This window comes from Pimephales promelas, chromosome 20, assembly GCF_988280905.1.
Source record: "Pimephales promelas chromosome 20, fPimPro1.hap1.1, whole genome shotgun sequence".
In the NCBI taxonomy this organism is placed as follows: domain Eukaryota; kingdom Metazoa; phylum Chordata; class Actinopteri; order Cypriniformes; family Leuciscidae; genus Pimephales; species Pimephales promelas.
The window spans coordinates 29,237,801-29,260,476 of NC_142788.1; the positions used below are offsets into that span (position 1 = coordinate 29,237,801).

A 22,676-nucleotide genomic window follows, 5' to 3' on the forward strand; every position below is an offset into this window, starting at 1 on the left:
ATTTCACTAAATGAGCTGTCCTCAAGTCCATCCATGAAGAAACCATCTCACATGATAGCCACACTCAAAATGCTGGGTTGTTCTAACACAATTTTAGGTCAAATATGGACAAACCCAAACGTTTAGATTAAAAATGCCATTTATCCCAATGTCTGGGTTTGTCCATATTTGACCCAGACTTGGTTTAAAACAACTCAGCATTTTTAGAGTGCACGGTTTGAGTCTGCATGCCATTTAACACTGGCTTTATCTGAAATTGGTTATTTACACAAAAAAAAAAATTTGGTTTATTTACAAAAAAAAATAAAAAATATATATATATATATACAGTATATACTGTATATATATATATATATATATATATATATATATATATATATATATATATATTCGTATACTCTGTATTTTTTGTCATGATTTCCAGTAAAATTCTTAAATTAAGATACATGTACTAGAGAAGCAAAATGACATAAGAAATTGAGTTGAGAGAAAATTAAGATATAGAGTTGAGAGAAATCAAGATTAACAAAAACACAACATAAAATACAGTCCATGTTCTCTGAGGTGAATATGCACATCATGTTCATCGTGACAAAAAGTTATCGTGTTCACATCTGTCAAACAAATGGAGTGATGGCCTGGAGATATTTAAGTACATGGATACTTTTTAGGGATTTCTAAGTGTCATATTTCATGTTGCGTATCTATTAATCTAGATTTTCAGTGTGCACTCTTAGAAGAAATGGTTCTATTCCATCCCCCGCTTCATATATGGATCTCCAAAATGGTTCTATATAGAACCTTTTTTTGGGGGTAAAAGGTTCTATTGGCCAAGTATGGAACCCCAGGGTTCTATATAGAACCCAGAGGAACCCTTTTTTTTAAGAGTGTATAGAACCTTTTAGGGGTTCCAAATACGTAGCGCTAATAGAACCTTTTAATGTTCTATATAGAACCTTTTCTTCTAAGAGTGTGAGTCAGAGTGAACCGAGGCACTAACAGAGTCACGAATGTCAGACAAGGTCAAGGTTTTCCTTACATTCAATTTATGGTTGTTTTTCACCAAACGCTATCGTATACTGTATGCGAGGGTGAGCGGGACATTATAAATTTTTTTTAATTACCATTTTGTGGTCAGAAAAACAAAGAACGACATACTTCATTAGTACAAATACAATGACTTCAGTTTCATTTGAGGGTGAACTATCCCTTTAACAATGTTTAGATATTTATAGTGGAAAATAGGACAAAAATACTAAGGAAGAACAGAGGTTTTTTTGCAGACCTTCAAATATCAGTTATTTCACAGACATATATGTTATTTGCTAAGTGCCTTACGCCAAGCTCTGAACATCTTTTAAAGATTGGATCAGGGTCCTGACTGCTGCCCGAGGAAACTAAAGAGCATTTATATAGGAAAGGCTCAGTTTTCATTGGATGTGTTTGCCCGAGGTAGAGCTAGAGAGTCGACCAACATGAGTTATCTATTAGAAGTTTCTCTACACTGGAAAAATCATTTTCTTCCTCAGTATTTGTGTCTTGTTTTCCAGTACAAATATCTAAACATTCTTACATCGAGATACATCTACTCGAGAAGCAAAATGATGTTAGATAACAAAATGCACACTTTTACCCCTCAAACTAGAAAAAAAAACTTGTTTAACCTGTTAACTGTCACCTCCCCCCCTTTTTGAATAGACATGAAAATGCACATTTCGAACTTAAATGGTTGTAATTCAAGAATGCTTTGGAATATAGACATATGATTGGTCTTGTTTTAAAGAAGACATTTGGCAGATTCTTGTAGAAGTGAAATAAATTAAGAAAGTGAAACAGAAAAAAAGTTATAGAAGTTTGAGTTTATGGAAATGTACAATGTAAAAATATTAATTATTCATATTTTACATAAAATATATATTTTCAAAACCTGGGCTACTCTAAAATGGCAGAAAGATCAAAGCCAAAAATCTGAACAAGTTGTGTTTCAAATTTTAGGTTGATATCTCAAAAAATGAGCTTTCAGTAAGATTTTGTTTGAGCGCAGTACCAAACTTTTTCACTAGGGCACAATCAGACTCCATTACTGCCCATATCAGGGCGCCTGCATTTCCATTCGTGTTTTGAGTGATCTGAACCATTATTTTCAAAATTTTCATACAATTTCTGAAGTAGAGATCCTATTCAGAAGTAGCATGGGACGTTTGGCAGATTTTGATATGAATTGAACCTCTAAGAAACACATACAAAGAACACGCATGTAAGTCATAGCTAGCTGCCACGTCACAAATGGTGAATTTATTATTTTTTTCTTGATATTTCAAACTTTTCAGACCTTTTTTTTTTCAAAATAATTGAATGGATTCTATCTTTTGAACTTTTGGCATGAAAACAAACTGAGGCATCTACCATTTTTTCATGATTTTTCATGTTTACTGCTATTTTAAAATAAAGGTCTGAACACGACTTATGAGTATGAAAATATTCTTGTTTTATATTGATAAATTATGGCTCCTCTGTAATATATTTTGAAAATCAGTCACCAAATATGGAAACTAGAGATTGTAAGCTTTCAAATGATATATAGTTTGTCAATATTATTTAAGGTATTTACTAAGATATTATTGTTTTAAAAATATAGTGGCAAACGTCCCACCTGTGGTTAAAGTTCTTTTAAGCGTACTCAAATCAGAAAACAAGACTTGATATCTTATTTTGCTTCTCAAGTGAATGCATTTTATGATTACACTTTACTTGAAGGGGTGTGCATAAGACTGACATGACACCTTCATAACCATGACATTATGAATATGAAAGAAGTTTGTGACAACTGTCATTAAGTGTCATTCGCTCAGTTATGACATTTTTAATGCAAATTGACTTGACACAAAACTCATGACAAAGACTCTTTGTCATGAAACTCACAAAGAAAACAATCCCATAATGCATCACGTACCTCCGCAGTGAGCCACGCCGTAGAGGACGTAACCTTTGTGGCAGTAGCACTGGAAACTTCCAGGTGAGTTCACACACGTGTGGTCACACGCCCGGTCAAAAGAGCACTCGTCTATATCTGCAGAAACAGCAAACGCAAGCACTTTTATTCATATAACTGTTGAATTCACACCGGTAGCCACGATGAACAGTACCATGTGGCGTCCTTCCCCTCAACTCCATCTGACGTCAATCATTTCAGTGTAATCCCCAATTAGGCCTTAATAAACCCTCTGCTGTTCATTAACACACATTACCTGGCTAGAGCCGAGGTATTTAAAGCCCTCATCCTTATTTCCTCAGGACATGTGGAAATGATTTACCCTTAAACGCTCAGAACTCGAGACTGTTTCGGGTTAGTCTCTGGGTTTTGTTAACTGCCACTTCACTCAATACTGTTCACCTCATCTATGTCTGGGTGAATCCCACCAAAAAAAATGTGCAGGTCATATTTCACCCCAAAATCACATATTTTAATGATACTTTTGGATGCTTTTATCTCACAATTCAGACTTTTTTTTCTCAGAATTGTGTGTTATAAATGAGTAATTCTGAGACATAATCTTGTAATTCTGACTTTATAACACGCAATTGGGAAATAATAAATATAAAGACAGAATTGTGATGTCAGAAAAGTCAGAACTGAAACTAAACTAACTTTTTAAAGTGAGTTTATACAGTATTTCACAATTCCGAGAAAAAAAAAAGTCAGAATTGCGGGATATAAACTCGTTATTGTGTGTTATAAAGTCATGAAAAAAGACTTAAAGCCTTTATTCCTCAGAATTGTAAAAAAAAAAATTGCAATTGTGCAATTGTGACTTTATATCACGCACTTCTGATTTTATATCTCACATTTGTGAGATGAAATGTCGCAATTATCGTTTAAAATGTTTTATTCTGTGGCGGAAATAAGCTTCCATGTTCTCATTAAGCGAGAACAAAATTAGTTAGACATAACAAAATATAGTTTTCTTATATACTTCTTTAGATTCATCTTTGTAGATGATCTAAAACGGATGTAACTCAACCACCATAAAGATGTTGTGTGTGAATGAGGTCAACAAGGTCAAGCTTATTAACTACACTCACCTAAAGGATTATTAGGAACACCACACTAATACTGTGTTTGACCCGCTTTCGCCTTCAGAACTGCCTTAAATCTACTTGGCATTGATTCAACAAGGTGCTAAGAAATGTTGGCCCATATTGATAGGATAGCATCTTGCAGTTGATGGAGATTTGTGGGATGCACATCCAGGGAACGAAGCTCCCGTTCCACCACATCCCAAAGATGCTCTATTGGGTGGAGATCTGGTGACTGTGGCGGCCATTTTAGTACAGTCAACTCATTGTCATGTTCAAGAAACCAATTTGAAATGATTGGAGCTTTGTGACGTGGTGCATTATCCAGCTTGAAAGTAGCCATCAGAGGATGGGGACAAGGTGGCCATAAAGGGATGGACATGGTCAGAAACAATGCTCAGGTAGGCCGTGGCATTTAAACGATGCCCAAATTGGCACTAAGAGGCCTAAAGTGTCCCAAGAAAACATCCTCCACACCATTACACCACCACCACCAGCCTGCACAGTGGTAACAAGGCATGATGGATCCATGTTCTCATTCTGTTTACGCCAAATTCTGAATGACTCATCAGACCAGTCTTCAACTGTCCAATTTTGGTGAGCTCTTGCAAATTGCTCTTTGTAAACCCTAGAAATGGTTGTGCGTGAAAATCCCAGTAACTGAGCAGATTGTGAAATACTCAGACACCAACAACCATGCCACGCTCAAAATTGCTTAAATCGTCTTTCCTTCCCATTCTGGCATTCAGTTTGGAGTTCAGGAGGTTGTCTGGACCAGATGCCATGTGATTGGTTGATTAGATAATTGCATTAATGAGAAATTGAACAGGTGTTCCTAATAATCCTTTGGGCGAGTGCATATTCTGGCTTTCTGTGTTATACACTATTACACATCGTCTGAAAGAGGATATGCATATGTCAGCAGATGCATATGAAAAATAACATTAAACCGCATATAAATCAAAACTGCCTGATGTTACAGAATAAAAAGTCGACCCAGGACGAGCGACTGTGAAGCTTGATGGACTCGATCTACTCCATATATGTCAGGATCATGGTTCTGAATCTGATCCAGATGTGGTCTTAGAGAGAAAAAAACGCAATTTTCTCAGGTTTTTGAACAAAACGTTGTTGTTTTTTATGAAACTTAACCATATTCAGTTGTTAGCTAGAATAAAACAGGTTGTTTTTGTCTAAAACCAGAGGCTCTGTTCTTTTTTCCTTTCTTTTGTTGTTGTTGTTGTTGATATATTGCATGTTCAGAAAACAATATATTCTGGGGGCCGTGAAACTCTTCTTGGCGGGGAAAGAGTTAACAAGCCTTTATGGTTTTGGCAGATCATTTCAGGCCACATTGTCCTCAAGTTAAAGTGTATTACCGAGAAGCAGCTTCATCAGTCAGGGCTTGAGAAAGCACAGCTCCATGACTGAAGGTTACACAATCAATACACACCCCAGAAACCCTTGTTCAATCTAACAAATCACCTCACTGGTCTCTCGCCTTCGGTGAACATCAATTCTGGGATTGCATGTGAGGCGCTGACACCACACAACGGCTCAGTTGGAGAATAAGGACTCCACAGGCAAAAATAAATATCCTCACATTCTTCTTATGATTAGGAGACTCAACACTGCCTGGATTTAGTGTAAAAAGTTGGATTTCACTTGTTTTCCAAAGGAATCTGAAGCCAAACACCCTTGACTTGGATGGACTTCTACGTGGTTTATTTTATGCATATGGACAGTTGAAGTGACATGTCAAGCAGTGTCAATAGGCCAATGTCACGAAAATGTGTTTTAGTAGGGATACGGCTCTTCCGGTTAGCGTTTTGCAATGGTGGAGTCCGATAGATGCCGCTGGACCAAATCTCTCCGCAACCTGACCACATCTGTGAGATGCTTCTGGGAGGAATTAAACCAAATCAGTCTAATGACAGACTTTAGCTCAAGCATTTCCAAACAACAAAACCAACATTTGAGATGCTGCGATGCGATTGGTCCGCTGGTTAGTCCAGTTATCCAATCGCAGGCTCTGCTGAGGCAAAGTCATGTCAGTTTGTTGTTGCTCATCGAGGGAATTATTCGGTAAATGTGTTTCCAATGTCATTGTTATATCAGATCAAAAAAATTATCCACCTTTATTGAGCGTAAACATTTGTTAATGTGCATTTTTTTAATTTATGTGCATTTTGGTGTGTATTTTTATGCAACATCCCAAAATGTGCATACAAATTGGTGGATGGAAACAGTGTGACATGCTATATTTCATCTAAAACATCATTTTTCACATCCAGACTTTGAAATGTGATTAAAATATAGAGGGGAAAAGACACTAGTTAGTTATAGCAGTTAAATTGGTTGCAGAATGAAGAAACTACCCAATTAATCTAGCCAGTGCATCATATTTTAAACAACAGATGTTGTGTATATGAAGAGTTCAGATGCAAAAGCCTCTAAGTGCCATCTGAAATTTTCTTCTAGAATGATCATTTTTATCAAACTTGTATATTTAAGTTCAGTAATTTCACTTAAATGACAATTAATAGGTAATCCTCATTGTCATTTAAGTGAAATTACTGACCTGAAATACACAAGCTTGATAAAAATGATCATTCTAAGAAAATTTCAAATGGCACTTAGAGGCTTTTGCATCCAAACTCTTCATATATATATATTTGACACAACACTATTTTTTAGAGTTGTTTTGAAGGTCAGGCTGTTTCTAAGATGCCAGAAAGCGTATTTTTAGAGCGTTTGGGTGTTAGCCTGACAGCAGGTGTGTGTTCGTGCAGCGCCGCAGTCTCTCATTTCAGCTCTCTGTACTGTGGATACCAGGAACAAACAACTAAAAGAAAGGGCAAAGTTGAGGAGAGTTGGTTATATTAGAAATATTAACCAGATTAATGCTTACTGCTTATCCATCAAAACCCATCGCACTGCAATAAAATGATTTTCTTCCTCTGTATTTTTGTCTTGTTGCTATGTGGTTGCTAGGGTGTTTAGGGTGGCTTCTAACTGGTCCAAGTGAAAGGAGTCCAGCATCCTCAGGTGATATTTTGGTCTTTAGATATGGCTTGGGTCTCTCCCTCATGCAATCCTGTGGGATTTTTGCAGTTTTGAAGTCCAATCATTTAGACAAATAATATTAAATGTCTCTGCCCAACACTTTCCTCCTAACCACAACACTTTAAACCCTAATAAGTTGGTAAAATCAGTAAAAAAAAAAAAAAAAAAAAAAAAATCAAACGTTGTTTAAGTAAACAAACTCAAAGATAAGTTGGAAAAACTATTGATTTTGATTTTGCACAAGAATATTAATTGCAATTTAGCTAACTCATCGAAATTTGATCGCATAAACATTATTTCAAGTCAAATATTTTGAGCACACTTGTTCTAATGTAAGCAAACAAAGAAACTATCACATCCCTAAATTAAAGCCCCCAATATAATTCACGCAAAAATCGAAGAACAAACTGATGTGAAACAAAATCAGGCTAAAACGAAAGATTTTTCTACGAGTTCGAAACAGCTTGTCAACGCAAACTTTCAGAAAGTTCGCTCCGGCTTTTAAACGCCTGTGAACAAGCACTTTTTTTGTTCAGTCCGGCGTCAGCGAGTAAAAACATGAGCCAGAAAATGAAGTTGATTGACATTGTATTTCCATGTTTAATACTGTAAAGCAGCTTGCGAAAAAAAACTTTGTCTTAAGTATGTCAGGGCCTTTATTCTTGTGCAAAAACACACTAAATAACACTTAATTTTAACATTTATTCTCCTTACTCAATTTGACGCAAAGCATGCTGGGAACTATAAATCAGTAATATAATGAATTACTGAGTTGTTCATGTTAACTTTAACTTTCAGTACATTTTGATCTAAAAGAATATGATATATTGACATGCACCATATGGGTTTTTTGAGAAATTGACGTATTTCCACTGGCCGTCAATTTCAATATGCGCAATTTACGCGGCTCGGGTAGTCTGAGCAATGAAATGCCAATAGTCTTAGCAAGCACCCGAAACCAAGAAAAATGTGATATTCTGACTTTTTCACCCCTATAGACACAGGCATGCCGGTCCCACTTAATCTCGCGGTCGGAAACAATGGCATTGTGAGAGTAAAATGACAGCTGGTGTGTTTATAGAGCGCGGAGAGGGGCTTTATCAGCAAACTCCCACCTCATGAACACTGGGGATCTGATAACACCTCCCCCTAAATACACTTCAGAAAGCTCTTAAGCGACCGAGGAATGTCTCCGGGCTTTCGGAGAGGTGTTGAAGGACAAGGTTGATGACAGCAGGGGAACACTGAAGCTGTTAATCCCAAGATAGAGCACACACTCGTTTCCTCACAAACGACAACTATGCAATCTGGTTTGTAGCTGAAGGTCTGATAAAATGATTATTTCCAACAGGTTGAACATTCTCCCAGCCAATGACATTTTCTTATTTCTTTTACCGGCTCTGCCACTCATCAAGAGCTTTTACAGTGAAAAAGAAGAGTTTCTTCCTCTGTGTTTTTGTCTTGTTTTCCAGTACAACCATCTGAACATCTTTAAATCAAGATACGGAGAAGCAAAATTACATAGGTTTGATGAAACATTTATCAAAAAAGATTTATGTTTTTCACTTTAAATTATTTTTCTTTATTAGTGTATATTTTTGTTTTAAGCATAAACTCACTTCATTTTCTTTCTTTTTTTTTTCCAAGTACTTAGAATTTCTAGATATATTTTCAAGGGCTGTCAAACGATTAATCGCGATTAATCGCATCCAAAATAAAAGTTTGTGTTTACATAATATATGTGGGTGCGCTGTGTATAATTATTTTGTGTATATATATAAATACACACACATGCATGTATATTTAGGGAAAAAAATATTTATATATAAAATGTTTAGATTTATATATAATATAAATTATATATAAATCTATATACATATATATATATATATATATATATATATATATATATATATAAATATATATAGAAACATATGTGTGTATTTTTATATATAAAATAATTATACACAGTGCACCCACATATATTATGTAAACACAAACTTTTATTTTGGATGCGATTAATCGTTTGACAGCCCTGTGCAGTACAAATATCAAATCTTCTAAGAACTGTTAAATGCTATTTATCACCAATTAATAATTCATGCACAAAGCGTCACATGTAGGCTACACTAAGACACTAGTATTCAATAATATCATCAGTTTGACTCCAATGACACTTTGAGAGCTAAATTCGAAATGAATGATAACACTATTGTTTCATAACTGATGAATTTTGCAAACCTTGAATTAATCAACACTGAATAATGACAATATTGTCTTCTTTGCGGCAGAATTGAACTGTGTTTGCATCACTAATCGTTATTTTCCCATTCCCGTTTGAAACAATCTCCGTTGTATAAAGCACTATATACTTAAAGCCAGTGGTGGAATGTAACGAAGTACAAATACTTCGTTACTTTACTTAAGTACATTTTTCACGTATCTTTACTTTACTTAAGTAGAATAAATAGTGCATACTTTTTACTTTTACTTCGTTACATTTTGCAGCAATTATTATACTTTCTACTCCACTACATTTCTACAACTTGTTATATTTTCATTACATTTTCTGATCAGTTTTTCCCCTGCCAAAACGTAATCTGACCGTCCGTTCGTTGCACGTTTGTCTCACCAGTGACGTTTGGTTGCCATAGATACATCAACTAAATGCGTCTCGCACGCAGTGCGTTTATCGTGCAATTTATACGCAAAAATGTGTTTTTACGTGCATAGGAAACACACCGTGTGTAATATACGTTTGGTTAGGATTATGGCAAGCCAAGAGTTTCAGAATTACACCGTAAATTAATCATGTTTACTACCAAACATAGTTATTAACATATACAGTAAGGATAAGCATGGTTTATATTGCCTAATTGCAAGCTTGTTTCAGAAAAAGTGACAACATTTTTTTTCTATCATTATTGAACATCATTATAGGAGCATTAGGTTGAATGAGTTAGAATGAAATGTTTTATTAATCATTAGAAAATAGTCATTAAGAGAATCAATTGTTATGCAAGTACTTTTACTTTTAATGCTTAAAGTACATTTATAATCAGGTACTTTTTACTTTTTACTTAAGTATGGTTGTCATTGTGTTATTTCTACTTTTACTAAAGTAAATATTTATCTGGGTATTTGTACTTTTACTTAAGTACTGAGATTCAGTACTTCCTCCACCACTGCTTAAAGCTGACTTGACATGCTAAAGCACTTAAAGTAAGTGATTTGAACAAGCAAAAATGATAAATGATGAAAGCTGCAGATATAAAGCAGACAATCCTGTTTCTCCCAGTTCTGGAGGCTATTGTAGATGAGGGCAAAAGGTCATGGATAATTTTATCACTTGACATTCCTCACAACAATGGCTACAGCATTTGAACGGACAGGAGGAGATGCCCTCCCTGCCCCGCAGAGACCCGCGCACGGGCACGGGCCGTTCCCACACCCACCCAACCTGAGAAACAGGAAAAAAAATATCAGCTCACATGGAGATGGTGCAACTTTGAGTGATGGAATCAAAATGCATGATTTTATTTAATGGCCCTGGCCAATGAGTAATCACCGTCCCCATGTGCGGTGAAGCAGTCCGAATTTATGTACTCGATATACTGATTCGAGAGCTCAGGAGCTGATTGAGACTAGGGTTGGGTATCGAGAATCGAGTATCGATTGGAACCGGGACTAACTTTTAGTTTTTCCCGGAATCGTTCAAAAGTTAAAATTTCGATTCCTAGTTTCGATATTCACAGTCCGCCGAGCGGAAGAAGAAACCGCTGAACAACACCAACGAAGAAGCGTCTACCGGAAGTGTTGGCATAACCACGCGAGTCGAACATGAGTACCTTACGTCGGCGATCCAAAGTGTGGCTTCACTTTTCTAAAAATAACGAAATCTCGGCAAAATGCAAAATTTGTGACAAAAGGAGTATTTTTACAGAAGCAGTATTTCCTTCAGAAAGGCCGTTGGTTAGCAAGGTTAGCTAAACTTTTTTGACCCTGCCTCTTAAAAGAATCGGAATCGAGAATCGTTAGGAACCGGAATCGAAACAAGGAATCGGAATCAGAATCGTTCAAATTCAAACGATACCCAACCCTAATTGAGACGCAGATTATTGGACGGAAGGCACGCCACAAATAATGTTTGGTGTATGGAAAAACTGCACACCTGACATCCATTCATAGAGTCTGGTTTAACCTCGCCATTTTTACATGTTAAAGGGTTAGTTCACCCCAAAATGAAAATTAAGTCATTAATTACTCACCCCCATGCTGTTCCAACCCCGTAAGACCTTCGTTCGTCTTCAGAACACAAATAAAGATATTTTTGATTGAATCTGAGAGCTGGATCAGTCATAGATAGACTGCCTAAGGGACTGGCTCTTGACGGCCCATAAAGTCATTAAAGAAAAGGTTTAAATATTCCATGTGCCTACAGCGGCTCAATTATAAGTTTATCAAGCGACGAGACTACTTTTTGTGCGAAAAAAAATAAATAACGACTTAATTCGACTATTCCATTACTTCCTTATGGGCGCATGCGCGAGAACTGAGACGAGGACGTTCTTCTCATTCGACCACTTCTTGTTACCGGCTGCTCACCGCTTAGAAGTTTTACCGCCCCCTACCGTATAAAATGATGATCCATATATAAGGCGCTCCGGAATATAAGGAACACTGTCGTTTTTTGAGAAGATTAAAGGCTTTTAAGTGCACCTTATAGTGCGGAAAATACGCTAATTGAAATGCGTATGTACAGCGCGCATCTTCCTCTGCTTGTAAACAGAAAGTTTTGCGCTTCCAGCTATATCAGCACATCATCTTATACGGTAGGGGGCGGTAAAACTCCTAAGCGGTGAGCAGCCGGTAACAAGAAGTAGACGAATGAGAACGTCCTCGTCTCAGTTCTCGCGCATGCGCCCATAAGGAAGTAATGGAATAGTCGAATTAAGTCGTTATTTATGTTTTTTTCGCACAAAAAGTATTCTCGTCGCTTGATAAACTTATAATTGAGCCGCTGTAGGCACATGGAATATTTAAACCTTTTCTTTAATGACTTTATGGGCCGTCAAGAGGCAGTCCCTTAGGCAGTCTATCTAGGACTGATCCAGCTCTCAGATTCAATCAAAAATATCTTTATTTGTGTTCCGAAGACGAACGAAGGTCTTACGGGGTTGGTGCAGCATGGGGGCGAGTAATTAATGACTTAATTTTCATTTTTGGGTGAACTAACCCTTTAATGCGCTATTGTGTTGGTAACTTTGACAGCCCTAAATTCAACACCAGAGAGATTGCCTTCACACACAGTCCGAGTTGCAGTTTTTCCGCCCCCTTTTGATTGACAGGATATAATCGGCCCTGATCGTTGGCTGTTTATTTGCTCTTTTCAGACGATACAAATTGCTTCTTAATTTAATTTGAATATATTACAATTTATTTTGTTTATATGTACATTCTTAGAAAAAAGGGTTCTATATATGTAGCATAGGGTTCATTACTCAACTCCAAAGGACATTTTATGCTTAAAGAGGTTCAATAATGACAAGAAAGAACACTTTTGGCACAAAGGTTCTTTAAAGGCTATTATTCATTCATATATTACATTATTCTGCAACATTTTGTAGTTGTTATTAAATTATTGTTTATTAAACTGTTGTAGTAACTTAATATCACATTTTAATCATGCAGATTTTTGGAGGATGAAAACTGAAATGGCACTCTTTGTGTGATATTGATTAATAACAATCTTGAATTTTGTGATCATTCACATGCATTGCATTTAAGGGGTTTCAAATACGTAGCGCTTTAGAACCTTTTCAGGTTCTATATAGAACCTTTTCTTCTAAGAGTGTATATTAATGCCCTTTTCATCATGCTGAGTTGTTGGCTGAAGTGTGTTTGGCTTAGAAATGGGAAGAAGTCTATATTGAGAAACAGAATAGACTGACATCAAACCATCTTTTCCAGAAATATTCCCAGGCCGACAGGAACGTTTTAAAGACCAGCGAGGGGACTCTGGATCGGAGGTGTGCGTTTATGAAGACTGGCAGGATAGTATCACCTTAAATGTTCTCTGAGGGATTCCTCCTGTATTAAACACCAAGCTCTCCTGACCAAACTAACCGCCAGCTCATAAACCTCATAAACCCTGCTGGATCTCAAACAATCTGCCCACAGTATCTCCGAGAGCAGAAAAGCAGCAGCAGGGAAGGAGCCGAGCAAACCAAAGGTTTGTGCTTTAAACATAATGACATAACATTTCCCTTGTCTAGTCTACCTTGGCACGTCCTCTCATTGGTCAGAAGTTTGTATCCTTTCTTGCAGCTGCACTCGAAGCTGCCCACCGTGTTTCTACACACATGGTCACACCCGCCGTTGTTCATGCGGCATTCATCAATGTCTGAGAGAGAGAGAGAGAGAGAGAGAGAGAGAGAGAGGGAGGAATGAATGCTTGAGCAAATTTTGTTTGAGCAAATACACATGCACAGGATTAGTACCGTTGCCTTCAGTTTAACATGATTCAAACCAGAAGGAGAGGATGAACATAATAATAATATAAAGGTAAAAGGGGTGATTGACTGCATATATGAGGGATTTGTTTGGGCTTAAACTATCAGCTCACTGTTTGAATCAGAAAATGATCATATATATATATATATATATATATATATATATATATATATATATATATATATATATATATATAAATTATACAAAATGGAAAACCAAATGAAGTGGTAACTCTTTACAATAAGGCTCCATTAGTTTGTGTATATTAACTAACATAAACTAGCACTGAGCAATACATTTTTTATTTATTTTTCATTTTTTATTTATTTATTAGTCTTTGTTAACAATATAAATAGGCCTACAATCCTCGTTGTTAGCTGATGTCAGATCAGGTCCATTAAATTATATTATATTAATAAAAAAAAAAAAAAGGAATAGATTCCCCTTAAATGAAGTGGTAACTCTTTACAATAAGGCTCCATTCGTTTGTGTATTAACTAACAAAAACATTTTTTTTTACAGTATTTATTAATATTTGTTAACAATACAAATAGGCCTACAATCCTCGTTGTTAGCTGATGTCAGATCAGGTCCATTAAATTATATTAACAGATATAACTTTTGATTTGAATAATGTATTACAATAAAGTCTTATTTGTTAACATTAATTAAATCAATATTTTTCAAGCATTTACTAATGTTCTAATCTAATTGTTCATTTTTAGTTAGTGCTGAAACCTTGTTGTAAAGAATTCAAATATTTAAGCAAAAAATAATTCAGAATTTTGCAAAACTGATTCTGTTATTTTCCTATTAATCACTATGAATTTAATTTAAAGAAAGAGAGGAGAATAAGAGAAATGACTGAAAAAGGAAGACGACGACCTCTCTGACTGTATTGTGCCGGACACACATGGAGTGAACGTGCGACCTCATGGGGCTCGAACTCCGCATCGGGGGTCAGTATATCATCAGCTTGTGCTCCGCTCAGGCTTTGATTGAGCTGGTCTGGGTGTTTCTGATTACAGCTGAATCATCGGAGTAAATGAGGCGTTCATCTCAGAGAGAGGCTGCATCATCTGGATAAAATAACGGCTCCTTCGCTCGTGTCTTCTCGTGCCAGTGCTGTCTGGGGATGTTTTCCTTTGTTTCTTCTGTGGCAGAACTAATAAAACTCAATGTTCTTTTATCGGTCTTGTTAGCGTAACGTTATGAGCGCTCGGGGCGACGCAGGCTCCCAGTCTTGGCCGAACAACCCCGCGAGTCTCCACTTCGCCTCTTTTATTCTTCGTTAAGCTCTTTTGTGTCCATCAAGCACTTATTGATTTTCTTCATAAGTATACATTCATTCATAAATACAGCTTTTTTTTAAGAGCGAGAGGGAAGTTTAAGGAAATTTCATCTTGGTGGCTAAGATGTAAGATGATTTAATTTGTAGCCCTGGACTCAGAGATTTACAACAAAGTTTAATTTGTTTCATTTACAACATTAGTTAACATGAACTAACAGAGGAGAATAATACAATACTGTTAATTTCAACATTTACTACTACATCAAAAGTTGTCTCTGTTAATATTATTTAAGGGATCTGATAGGACAGACAGGCGGATGGACGGACGATTGGATGGAAGGATAGACGGACAGACGGACAGATGGATGGATGGACAACGGATGAATGGACTGATGGATGGACGGCGGATGGAAGGATAGACAGACAGAATGATGGATGGATGGATGGATGGATGGATGGATGGACGGACGGATGGATGGATGGAAGGATGGATGGACGGATGTATGGATTGACGGATGGACAGATGCATGGATGGACGGATATATGGACAGATGGATGGACGGACGGATGGACGGACGGGTGAATGGACGGATGGATGGATGGATGGATGGACGGAATGATGGACGGATGGATGTATGGATGGTGGATGGAAGGATGGACGGACAGAATGATGGATGGACTGATGGACGGAAGTATGGATGGACGGATGGATGGATGATGGATGGATGGACAGATGTATGGATGTATGGATTGACGGACAGATGGATGGACAGATGGATGGATGGACGGATGGATGGATGGATGGACAGATGTATGGATGGACGGATGTATGGATGGACGGATGTATGAATGGACAGATGGATGGATGGACGGACGGATGGACGGACGGATGAATGGACAGATGGATGGACGGACAGATGGACGGAATGATGAATGGACGGATGGATGGACGGAATGATGGACGGATGGATGGATGGACAGAATGATGGACGGAGGTATGTATGGATGGATGGATGGATGGACGGACGGACAGATGGATGGATGGATTGACGGATAGACAGATGGATGGATGGATGATCGGACGGACGGATGGACAAATGTATGAACGGATGGATGGACGGACGGATGGACAGACAGACGGATGGAATGATGGACGGATGGATGGACGGACGGATGGATGAATGGACGGATTGATGGACGGACGGATGGATGAATGGACAGATGTATGGATGGATGGATGGACGGACGGATGAATGGACAGACAGACGGATGGAATGATGGACGGATGGATGGACGGACGGATGGATGAATGGACGGATTGATGGACGGACAGACGGACGGAATGATGGACAGATGTATGGATGGATGTTTGGACGGACAGATTGGCCAATATACGGTGGATGGATGAATAAAATGACAAGTGATAAATCTCTTTGATATACAAAATATTTGCAAATAAAAGCGATGAGAAAATTGAGCTCCCACTGAAACCTAGAAAATCTGTTCTGGTTGGCTGGGATTTGATCACTTGCTCTTTTAACAAGGGCAGAAGAGTGTTGTGATGCATGTCGCTCCTAACCACGCAGGATTAGATTCCTCCTTCGGATGAGTGGATGATCTCAGTGTGTGTGTTCGTACCTTTGCAGGTCTTGCGGTCCGGCTGTAACGTGAATCCCACCGGACAACTGCATCTCACTCCGGTCACAGCATCATGACACGTGCTGTCGCAGCCTCCGTTATTGACTGCGCACGTCTCTGAAATCACACACACACACACACACACACACAGACAGACAGCAGGAGTCAGGACAGGAACCACGCAACAAGTGTGTGTACATCAAACTCCACAGAGTTCCCATTTTCCAGACTGAGCAGCTTTTGATGAGTTAGTCATAAACGCAGCACATGCAAGTGAGCAGCAGACGCCTGTGTGTTGAGTGTAAGAGAGAGTTAGAGCTCAGCGTTGGGCATTAGCATCTGTTCAGCAGCATTTTAATACTTCACAATGACCATGACCCTTGAAGCATTACAAATTTATATACAGTACACTTTGTTTTCATCCTGGAAACTGTTGTACAAATTAACCACTCTTTTAAAGTGCCCCTATTATACTATTTTAAGGCTCATCATTTTAATTTGGAGTCTCAAACAATTGGTTTACATGCATCCAATGGCAAAAAAACACTCTGAATATACAGTACATTGCAGTATCAGCTCTTTTCTCACAGTGTCTGAAACGGTTCGGTCTCTCTAAACCCCGCCTTTCCGAGAGCCTGCTCTGCTCTGATTGGTCAGATGGAACGCAGTCTGTTGTGATTGGTCCACTGCTTACAACGTGTGTCGGAAAACCAAACTTATATTACCACACTGAATTTCAGCTCTTCCTCAGCACTTGATACACACAGTAAAGATACTTTATATTTGATCATCATGTCTGTTTTACTTATTCCTTTCAGTTTTGGGATATGCAATAAAAACAAGAACAATATGAACAAATAAAAAGCAAAAAATGTTAATCTACTGTATATACTGTATATACATAAATGCAGGGTTGTTTCAACCCAAATTTGGGTAAAATATGGACAAACCCAAACGTTGGGTTAAAAACGTAATAAAAAAGTTGAAAGTGAAAGTTGAAAATTTTAAATGACATTTTTTAACCCAACATTTGGGTTTGTCCATATTTGACCAAAATTTGGGTTAAAACAACCCAGCGTTTTTCAGAGTGTGGTGATGTAAATAAATAAACAAACAAATACATTGAAAAAGCAACAAAATATTTTCTCTCTTTATACTTCCCGAAAATCTAAGCACAATAACTGCGCTGAATAAGGGTTTAGCACAAAGCTCTGCTGGCATTCAGAAGAACAAAAGAGAGAGAGATGGAGAGAGAGAGAGATATGTTGGTTGTGTGTGCCAGTGTGCAGGTCTGTGTCACAACATGCCTCTAAAACGCTTAAGAGATTCACTTACTGCATCAATCTCTGATTATAAGGTTTGACATCTTTGGCTTTTGAGAGCTGAGAAACGCTCACACACAAAACCTCCTCTTTGTGTGGGTAAGTTCTACCACCTGAACAGATTTGATTCAGCTGTGTGAGTGGATATAAATATAATCTTTTGATAGAGGAGATGATAAGCGGTGTCTGAGACTCTGTAAGACAACTGTGAGGTTACTGAAGCGCTTTCCACTAAACGCTAATGATCCGTCGCCGGCAACGTTAACCATACAACCAAAACATCACGGTTACTGATGTAACCCTCGTTCCCTGATGGAGGGGACTGAGACGTCATGTCAAAGACTGACACATGGGTCTCACTTAGGAGCGTTTAAAGAGTAACTAAACACTAAACCAACTTTTTTTAGTTAATGATCTGTAAGAATGGATCTTTATTAATACCAGTCATTGATTCAAATAACTTTTTTGACATTTGTTTATAAAGTGTTCTATTTCTACAATATATGGTGTAAAAACGTCTTAGTGCTGCCCTCTTCAGGTTGAACGGTGGCTACTGCAGTTGAATTTTTCTATTGGATGTTCCGCACTTCGTGACGTACCCAGGTTTCAGCTCACCACGCGAGCGACGCCCTTGGCAGTATAAAAACCATCTTGTGTCGTCAAAACCACTGTAGGGAGTCAGGAATTGGGATTGTGAGTATTGAAAACGATCAGAATAGAGTGTTTTAGCATCTATTTCGTCCCCTCTATCTCCGATGGGGTCTGCCCACTTTTTCAGCATTTTCAAATATTGCCAGTGGGTGGAGTCAGGCTCTGACCAGGAGTTTAGTTACCCTTTAAAGTACATTCAGATAATTAACCTAATTATCATGATAATTAGCAACTCAATTAGCAATTTACCACTCCACCTCTCCATCTCCTCACTTACCAGTCCTATCCCAACCTGGGGTGTGTTTCCCGTACAACGATGTAGTTCACTACCATAGTACGATGCATCGTTGGAGAAATCAACTAGCTAGTCGCGACTGTTTCCCGAAGTATCGTTCAACCACATCGATTTCGCACGTGGTGGAGTAATAACTACTTTTAATGAAACTGTTTGAGATCCAATTAACGCAAGATTTTTTATATCTAAATTAAGCACTATTGTTATTTTGCTTTATTACCAGACCCAATCAACATTTGTCTCGTTCTTACATAGTAAAGCTCATTCGCACATGCGCACTCTTCAAAATCGGTACTTTAAATCTTTTGACAAACGAAAAGACGTAAATTACATTTGTATGTATTCTAAATAAAAGGACCGGTTGTACTGAATGTCAGCTTGCTTATTTTGCTCAAGATAAGGATTTATTACGTCCAGATGTGATGTAATATAGAAACGATGCCTCTAACCACAGGTCGAGAGCTGTCGTTCAAACCGATGCTGTTTGCGAATGTTCGTTGGAACGATTGTTTCGGGAAACACCGACTCGTTGAACTATGCTGATAACGACGGAACTTGCGACCATAGTTGGCTAACGATGCTTTCGGGAAACGCACACCAGGATAGTGTAATGGTGAACTCGTGAAACAGCCATTGGAACCGGAGAATTGAATTTGCATGCCAAGCCACACCCCCATACATACGGGTATATAAGATGGCGGCACGCATCCACTCATTCAGGTTTAGGCTTAAGAGCAGAGACAAGGATCTCGGCCATTTAGAGTTGGATGGATGTGGCAGGAGGAACGTAACATCACCGTTCACTCCTTCAGGGAACGAGGGTTACATAAGTAACCGAGACGTGTTGAAGACTGAACCGTTACGAGTGTTGGAGACACAGATGCTGGCGTGCCCTTTTGACAACTGCTCTCCTTCCCAGCATCCCACGTAAGCCCAATTATAATAGTCCTTCAAGCCAAAGATGGAAGGCACAAGGCTTACCATGGAGACGGTTGTATCAGCTGTTCCTCTTACATGTCGTTTCATGGGAAAACAGTTCTCAATTTCCTTTTTTTAGCCATGACCATGTTAATAATGCTGGGAAAGCATACCTAGTCCAATGGAGAGGGAAGCTACCAAGGCCACACGCACACGAGAAATCACTTCCGGCACTTGTGCAGACTTCACAGCACTTGAACGATTGTGGTTAAAAAAAGGTAAAAACGATATAAATACTGTTTGTTTTCTCACACAAACCGCTCATTTCATGTCTTAGGCCATCAATGTGTACTTACATTTGCGAGTCATTAAATTGTGTTTAATTTGGACTTCTCTGTGCATGCTCTTTGAGGTGGTGACCATAGACCTGCATTGGTAACACTTTATTTGAAGGGGTGTGCATAAGACTGACATGACACTGTCATAAACATGACATAACACCTGTCATGAACATGAAGGAGTCTTTATGAATGTTTATGACTGTTGTCATTGAGTGTCATTTGGTAAATTATGACACTTTAAATGCAAAGTTGACATTGTTTAAAATGTCTTTGTTATGACAACTTGACATAACCAAGAAATCATAAACTGTTAACCTGTAATGTGTTAAGATTACATTACCCCAACCATATGTTATGGTTGGTTTTAACTTTGGTTGTCATGACACCATTATAACTGTGACATGAATATTTTACTTGTCCTCAAGTAAAGTGGAACACATTGTACTAGTTATAAAGATGTCATTAAGGGTCATTACACTGTCAAATGCTTTAACAACAGTGTCATTAATATTTCCCCTTACCTCAAGTAAAGTGGAACACGTTGGACTAGTTATGATTTCTTGGTTAATGTCAAGTTGTCATAATCAAGACATTTTTGTCTGGGTTAATGTCAAGTTGTCATGACAAAGACATTTTAAACAATGTCAACTTTGCATTAAAAGTGTCATAATTTACCGAATGACACTTAATGACAACAGTCATAAACATTCATAAAGACTCCTTCATGTTCATGACAGGTGTTATGTCATGTTTATGACAGTGTCATGACAGCCTTATGCACACCCCTTCAAATAAAGTGTTACAATGATACTTAATGACAACAGTCATAAACATTCATAAAGACTCTTTCATTTTCATGACAGGTGTTATGTCATGTTTATGACAGTGTCATGACAGCCTTATGCACACCCCTTCAAATAAAGTGTTTCCCCTGCATTATGTGACTGACAGACAAGAACGGTTTGACCTAAAAATATAAAAATATAAAATACTGAGGAAACAAAGACACCTACATCTTGGATGCCCTTGAGGTAAGCTAAAACATATCAAAAAAGACCTCATCCAGATATATAACTATCATTCCACCTAAGCTGTAAAAAAGGAGTCTTTAACAAAGTCTTTCTCCATAGATCTCAGGCTCCTCTCAGAGGAGAGGGCTACAAATAAACTACGTTAAGACCTTCTTTTCAGACTTCAACCATGCACTTCAAACATCAAGCATCTAACACCTTCCTCCTGCGACACAGACAAAACAGCGGCTTTTGAGGATTTTGAGGCACCCGTGCTTGCCGAGACGCATTCAAAACCCCTTTCACTCGTGTCAGAATACATCAATGAAAGGCTTTGCTTTGGATGCATCGCAACACTCCTTATTACTCACTACTTATTTGAATTTCCATAAATTCTCTCTATTCTGCACTGCATTTGAGAGGAGTTCACTGTTAAGAGTCTTCGTGTTAAGAGAAAGCACACTCATTAACTAGTACCCAGCAGGCAGGTTGCTAAGTATAAAACCACCTCCAAGGAAAGTTCAGGGAGAAGGATTTTCTACCGAGGCAATATTCGAGATTGCACTCAGTTAATTGCAATTAGGTCATTTAATGTTTTCCCCAGAGATCTGAACATCTCATCTGTCCTCGCTTCTGCCATTCTGACTACTGACACTTTAACCAAAAAAAAAAAAAAAAACAGCTGACAGTACATTGTTTTTTTTTTTTATGTGTGAAATAATGACCCTAGATGCTAGTGGCATGTTAGTACCACTATGGTAATTGGAAGGTTCAATAATGCCCTTTTACGAAGTTTTGATTTTGTTTTTTGTCTCTACTTGAATAAGTTTTAATGCTAGAATGGTAAAAAACAACATTATTTTCTCATATTCTCCATTGTTGCGGCTCCTCTCTTCCCAGTCTGTCAGTAACGCTCTGTTTAGTTCCTGTCTCTATGAAGCCCCTCCTTCTGAAAAGCACACTGTGCCCTGATTGGTCGCCTGGAGCAGTGTGTTGTGATTGGTCAGAGTGTGTTTGGGAAATGTCCCGCCCCTTTCCACACTACTAACTAACTCAACCAGGCCCCGCCCCTTAATTCTGCATATGAATTATTTAATAAATACAGGTGGAACACTTGCCATTATATTTTTAAAACAACAATGTCTTAGAAAAGACCTTAAGTAATACTGACAAACTATATATTATTTGAAAGCTAACAATCTCTAGTTTCCATATTTGGTGACTGATTTTTAAAATAAATTACACAGGAGCCATAATTTATCAATTTGCAACAAGAATATTTTCCTACTCATAAATCATGTTCAGACTTTTATTTTGAAATAGCAATGAAAAAAAGGTAGACACCTCAGTTTGTTTTCATGCCAAGAGTTCAAAAGATAGCATCCATTCAATTACTTTAGAAAAAAAAGGCCTGAAAATGTTTTAAATATTAAGAAAAAAAAATAAAAAATTCACCATTTGTGATGTGGCAGGAAGCTATAACACACATGCGTGTTATTTGTATGTGTTTCTTAGAGGTTGAATTCATATCAAAATCGGCCAAACTTCCCATAC

General features: G+C 37.8%; 2 protein-coding genes across 4 annotated transcripts in view; both read right to left on the reverse strand.

The window, feature by feature from the left end:
* Positions 1-22,676, reverse strand: part of scube3 (signal peptide, CUB domain, EGF-like 3) — a 131,812-nt gene that overhangs the window by 21,596 nt on the left and 87,540 nt on the right. For all 3 annotated transcript variants that reach the window (XM_039651978.2, XM_039651977.2, XM_089124618.1), the window contains 3 exons: positions 16,586-16,702; positions 13,424-13,546; positions 2,954-3,070 (listed from right to left, as the gene is read on the reverse strand). In XM_039651978.2, coding sequence (XP_039507912.2) covers positions 2,954-3,070; positions 13,424-13,546; positions 16,586-16,702 — 357 coding nt within the window. The remainder of the gene's footprint in view (positions 1-2,953; positions 3,071-13,423; positions 13,547-16,585; positions 16,703-22,676) is intronic.
* LOC148970676 (uncharacterized) lies at positions 15,236-16,171 on the reverse strand (the record flags this gene model as incomplete). The annotated part of the gene is made up of 1 exon (XM_089124587.1): positions 15,236-16,171. A coding segment is annotated over one exon (936 nt), but the record flags the coding sequence as incomplete, so codon positions are not given.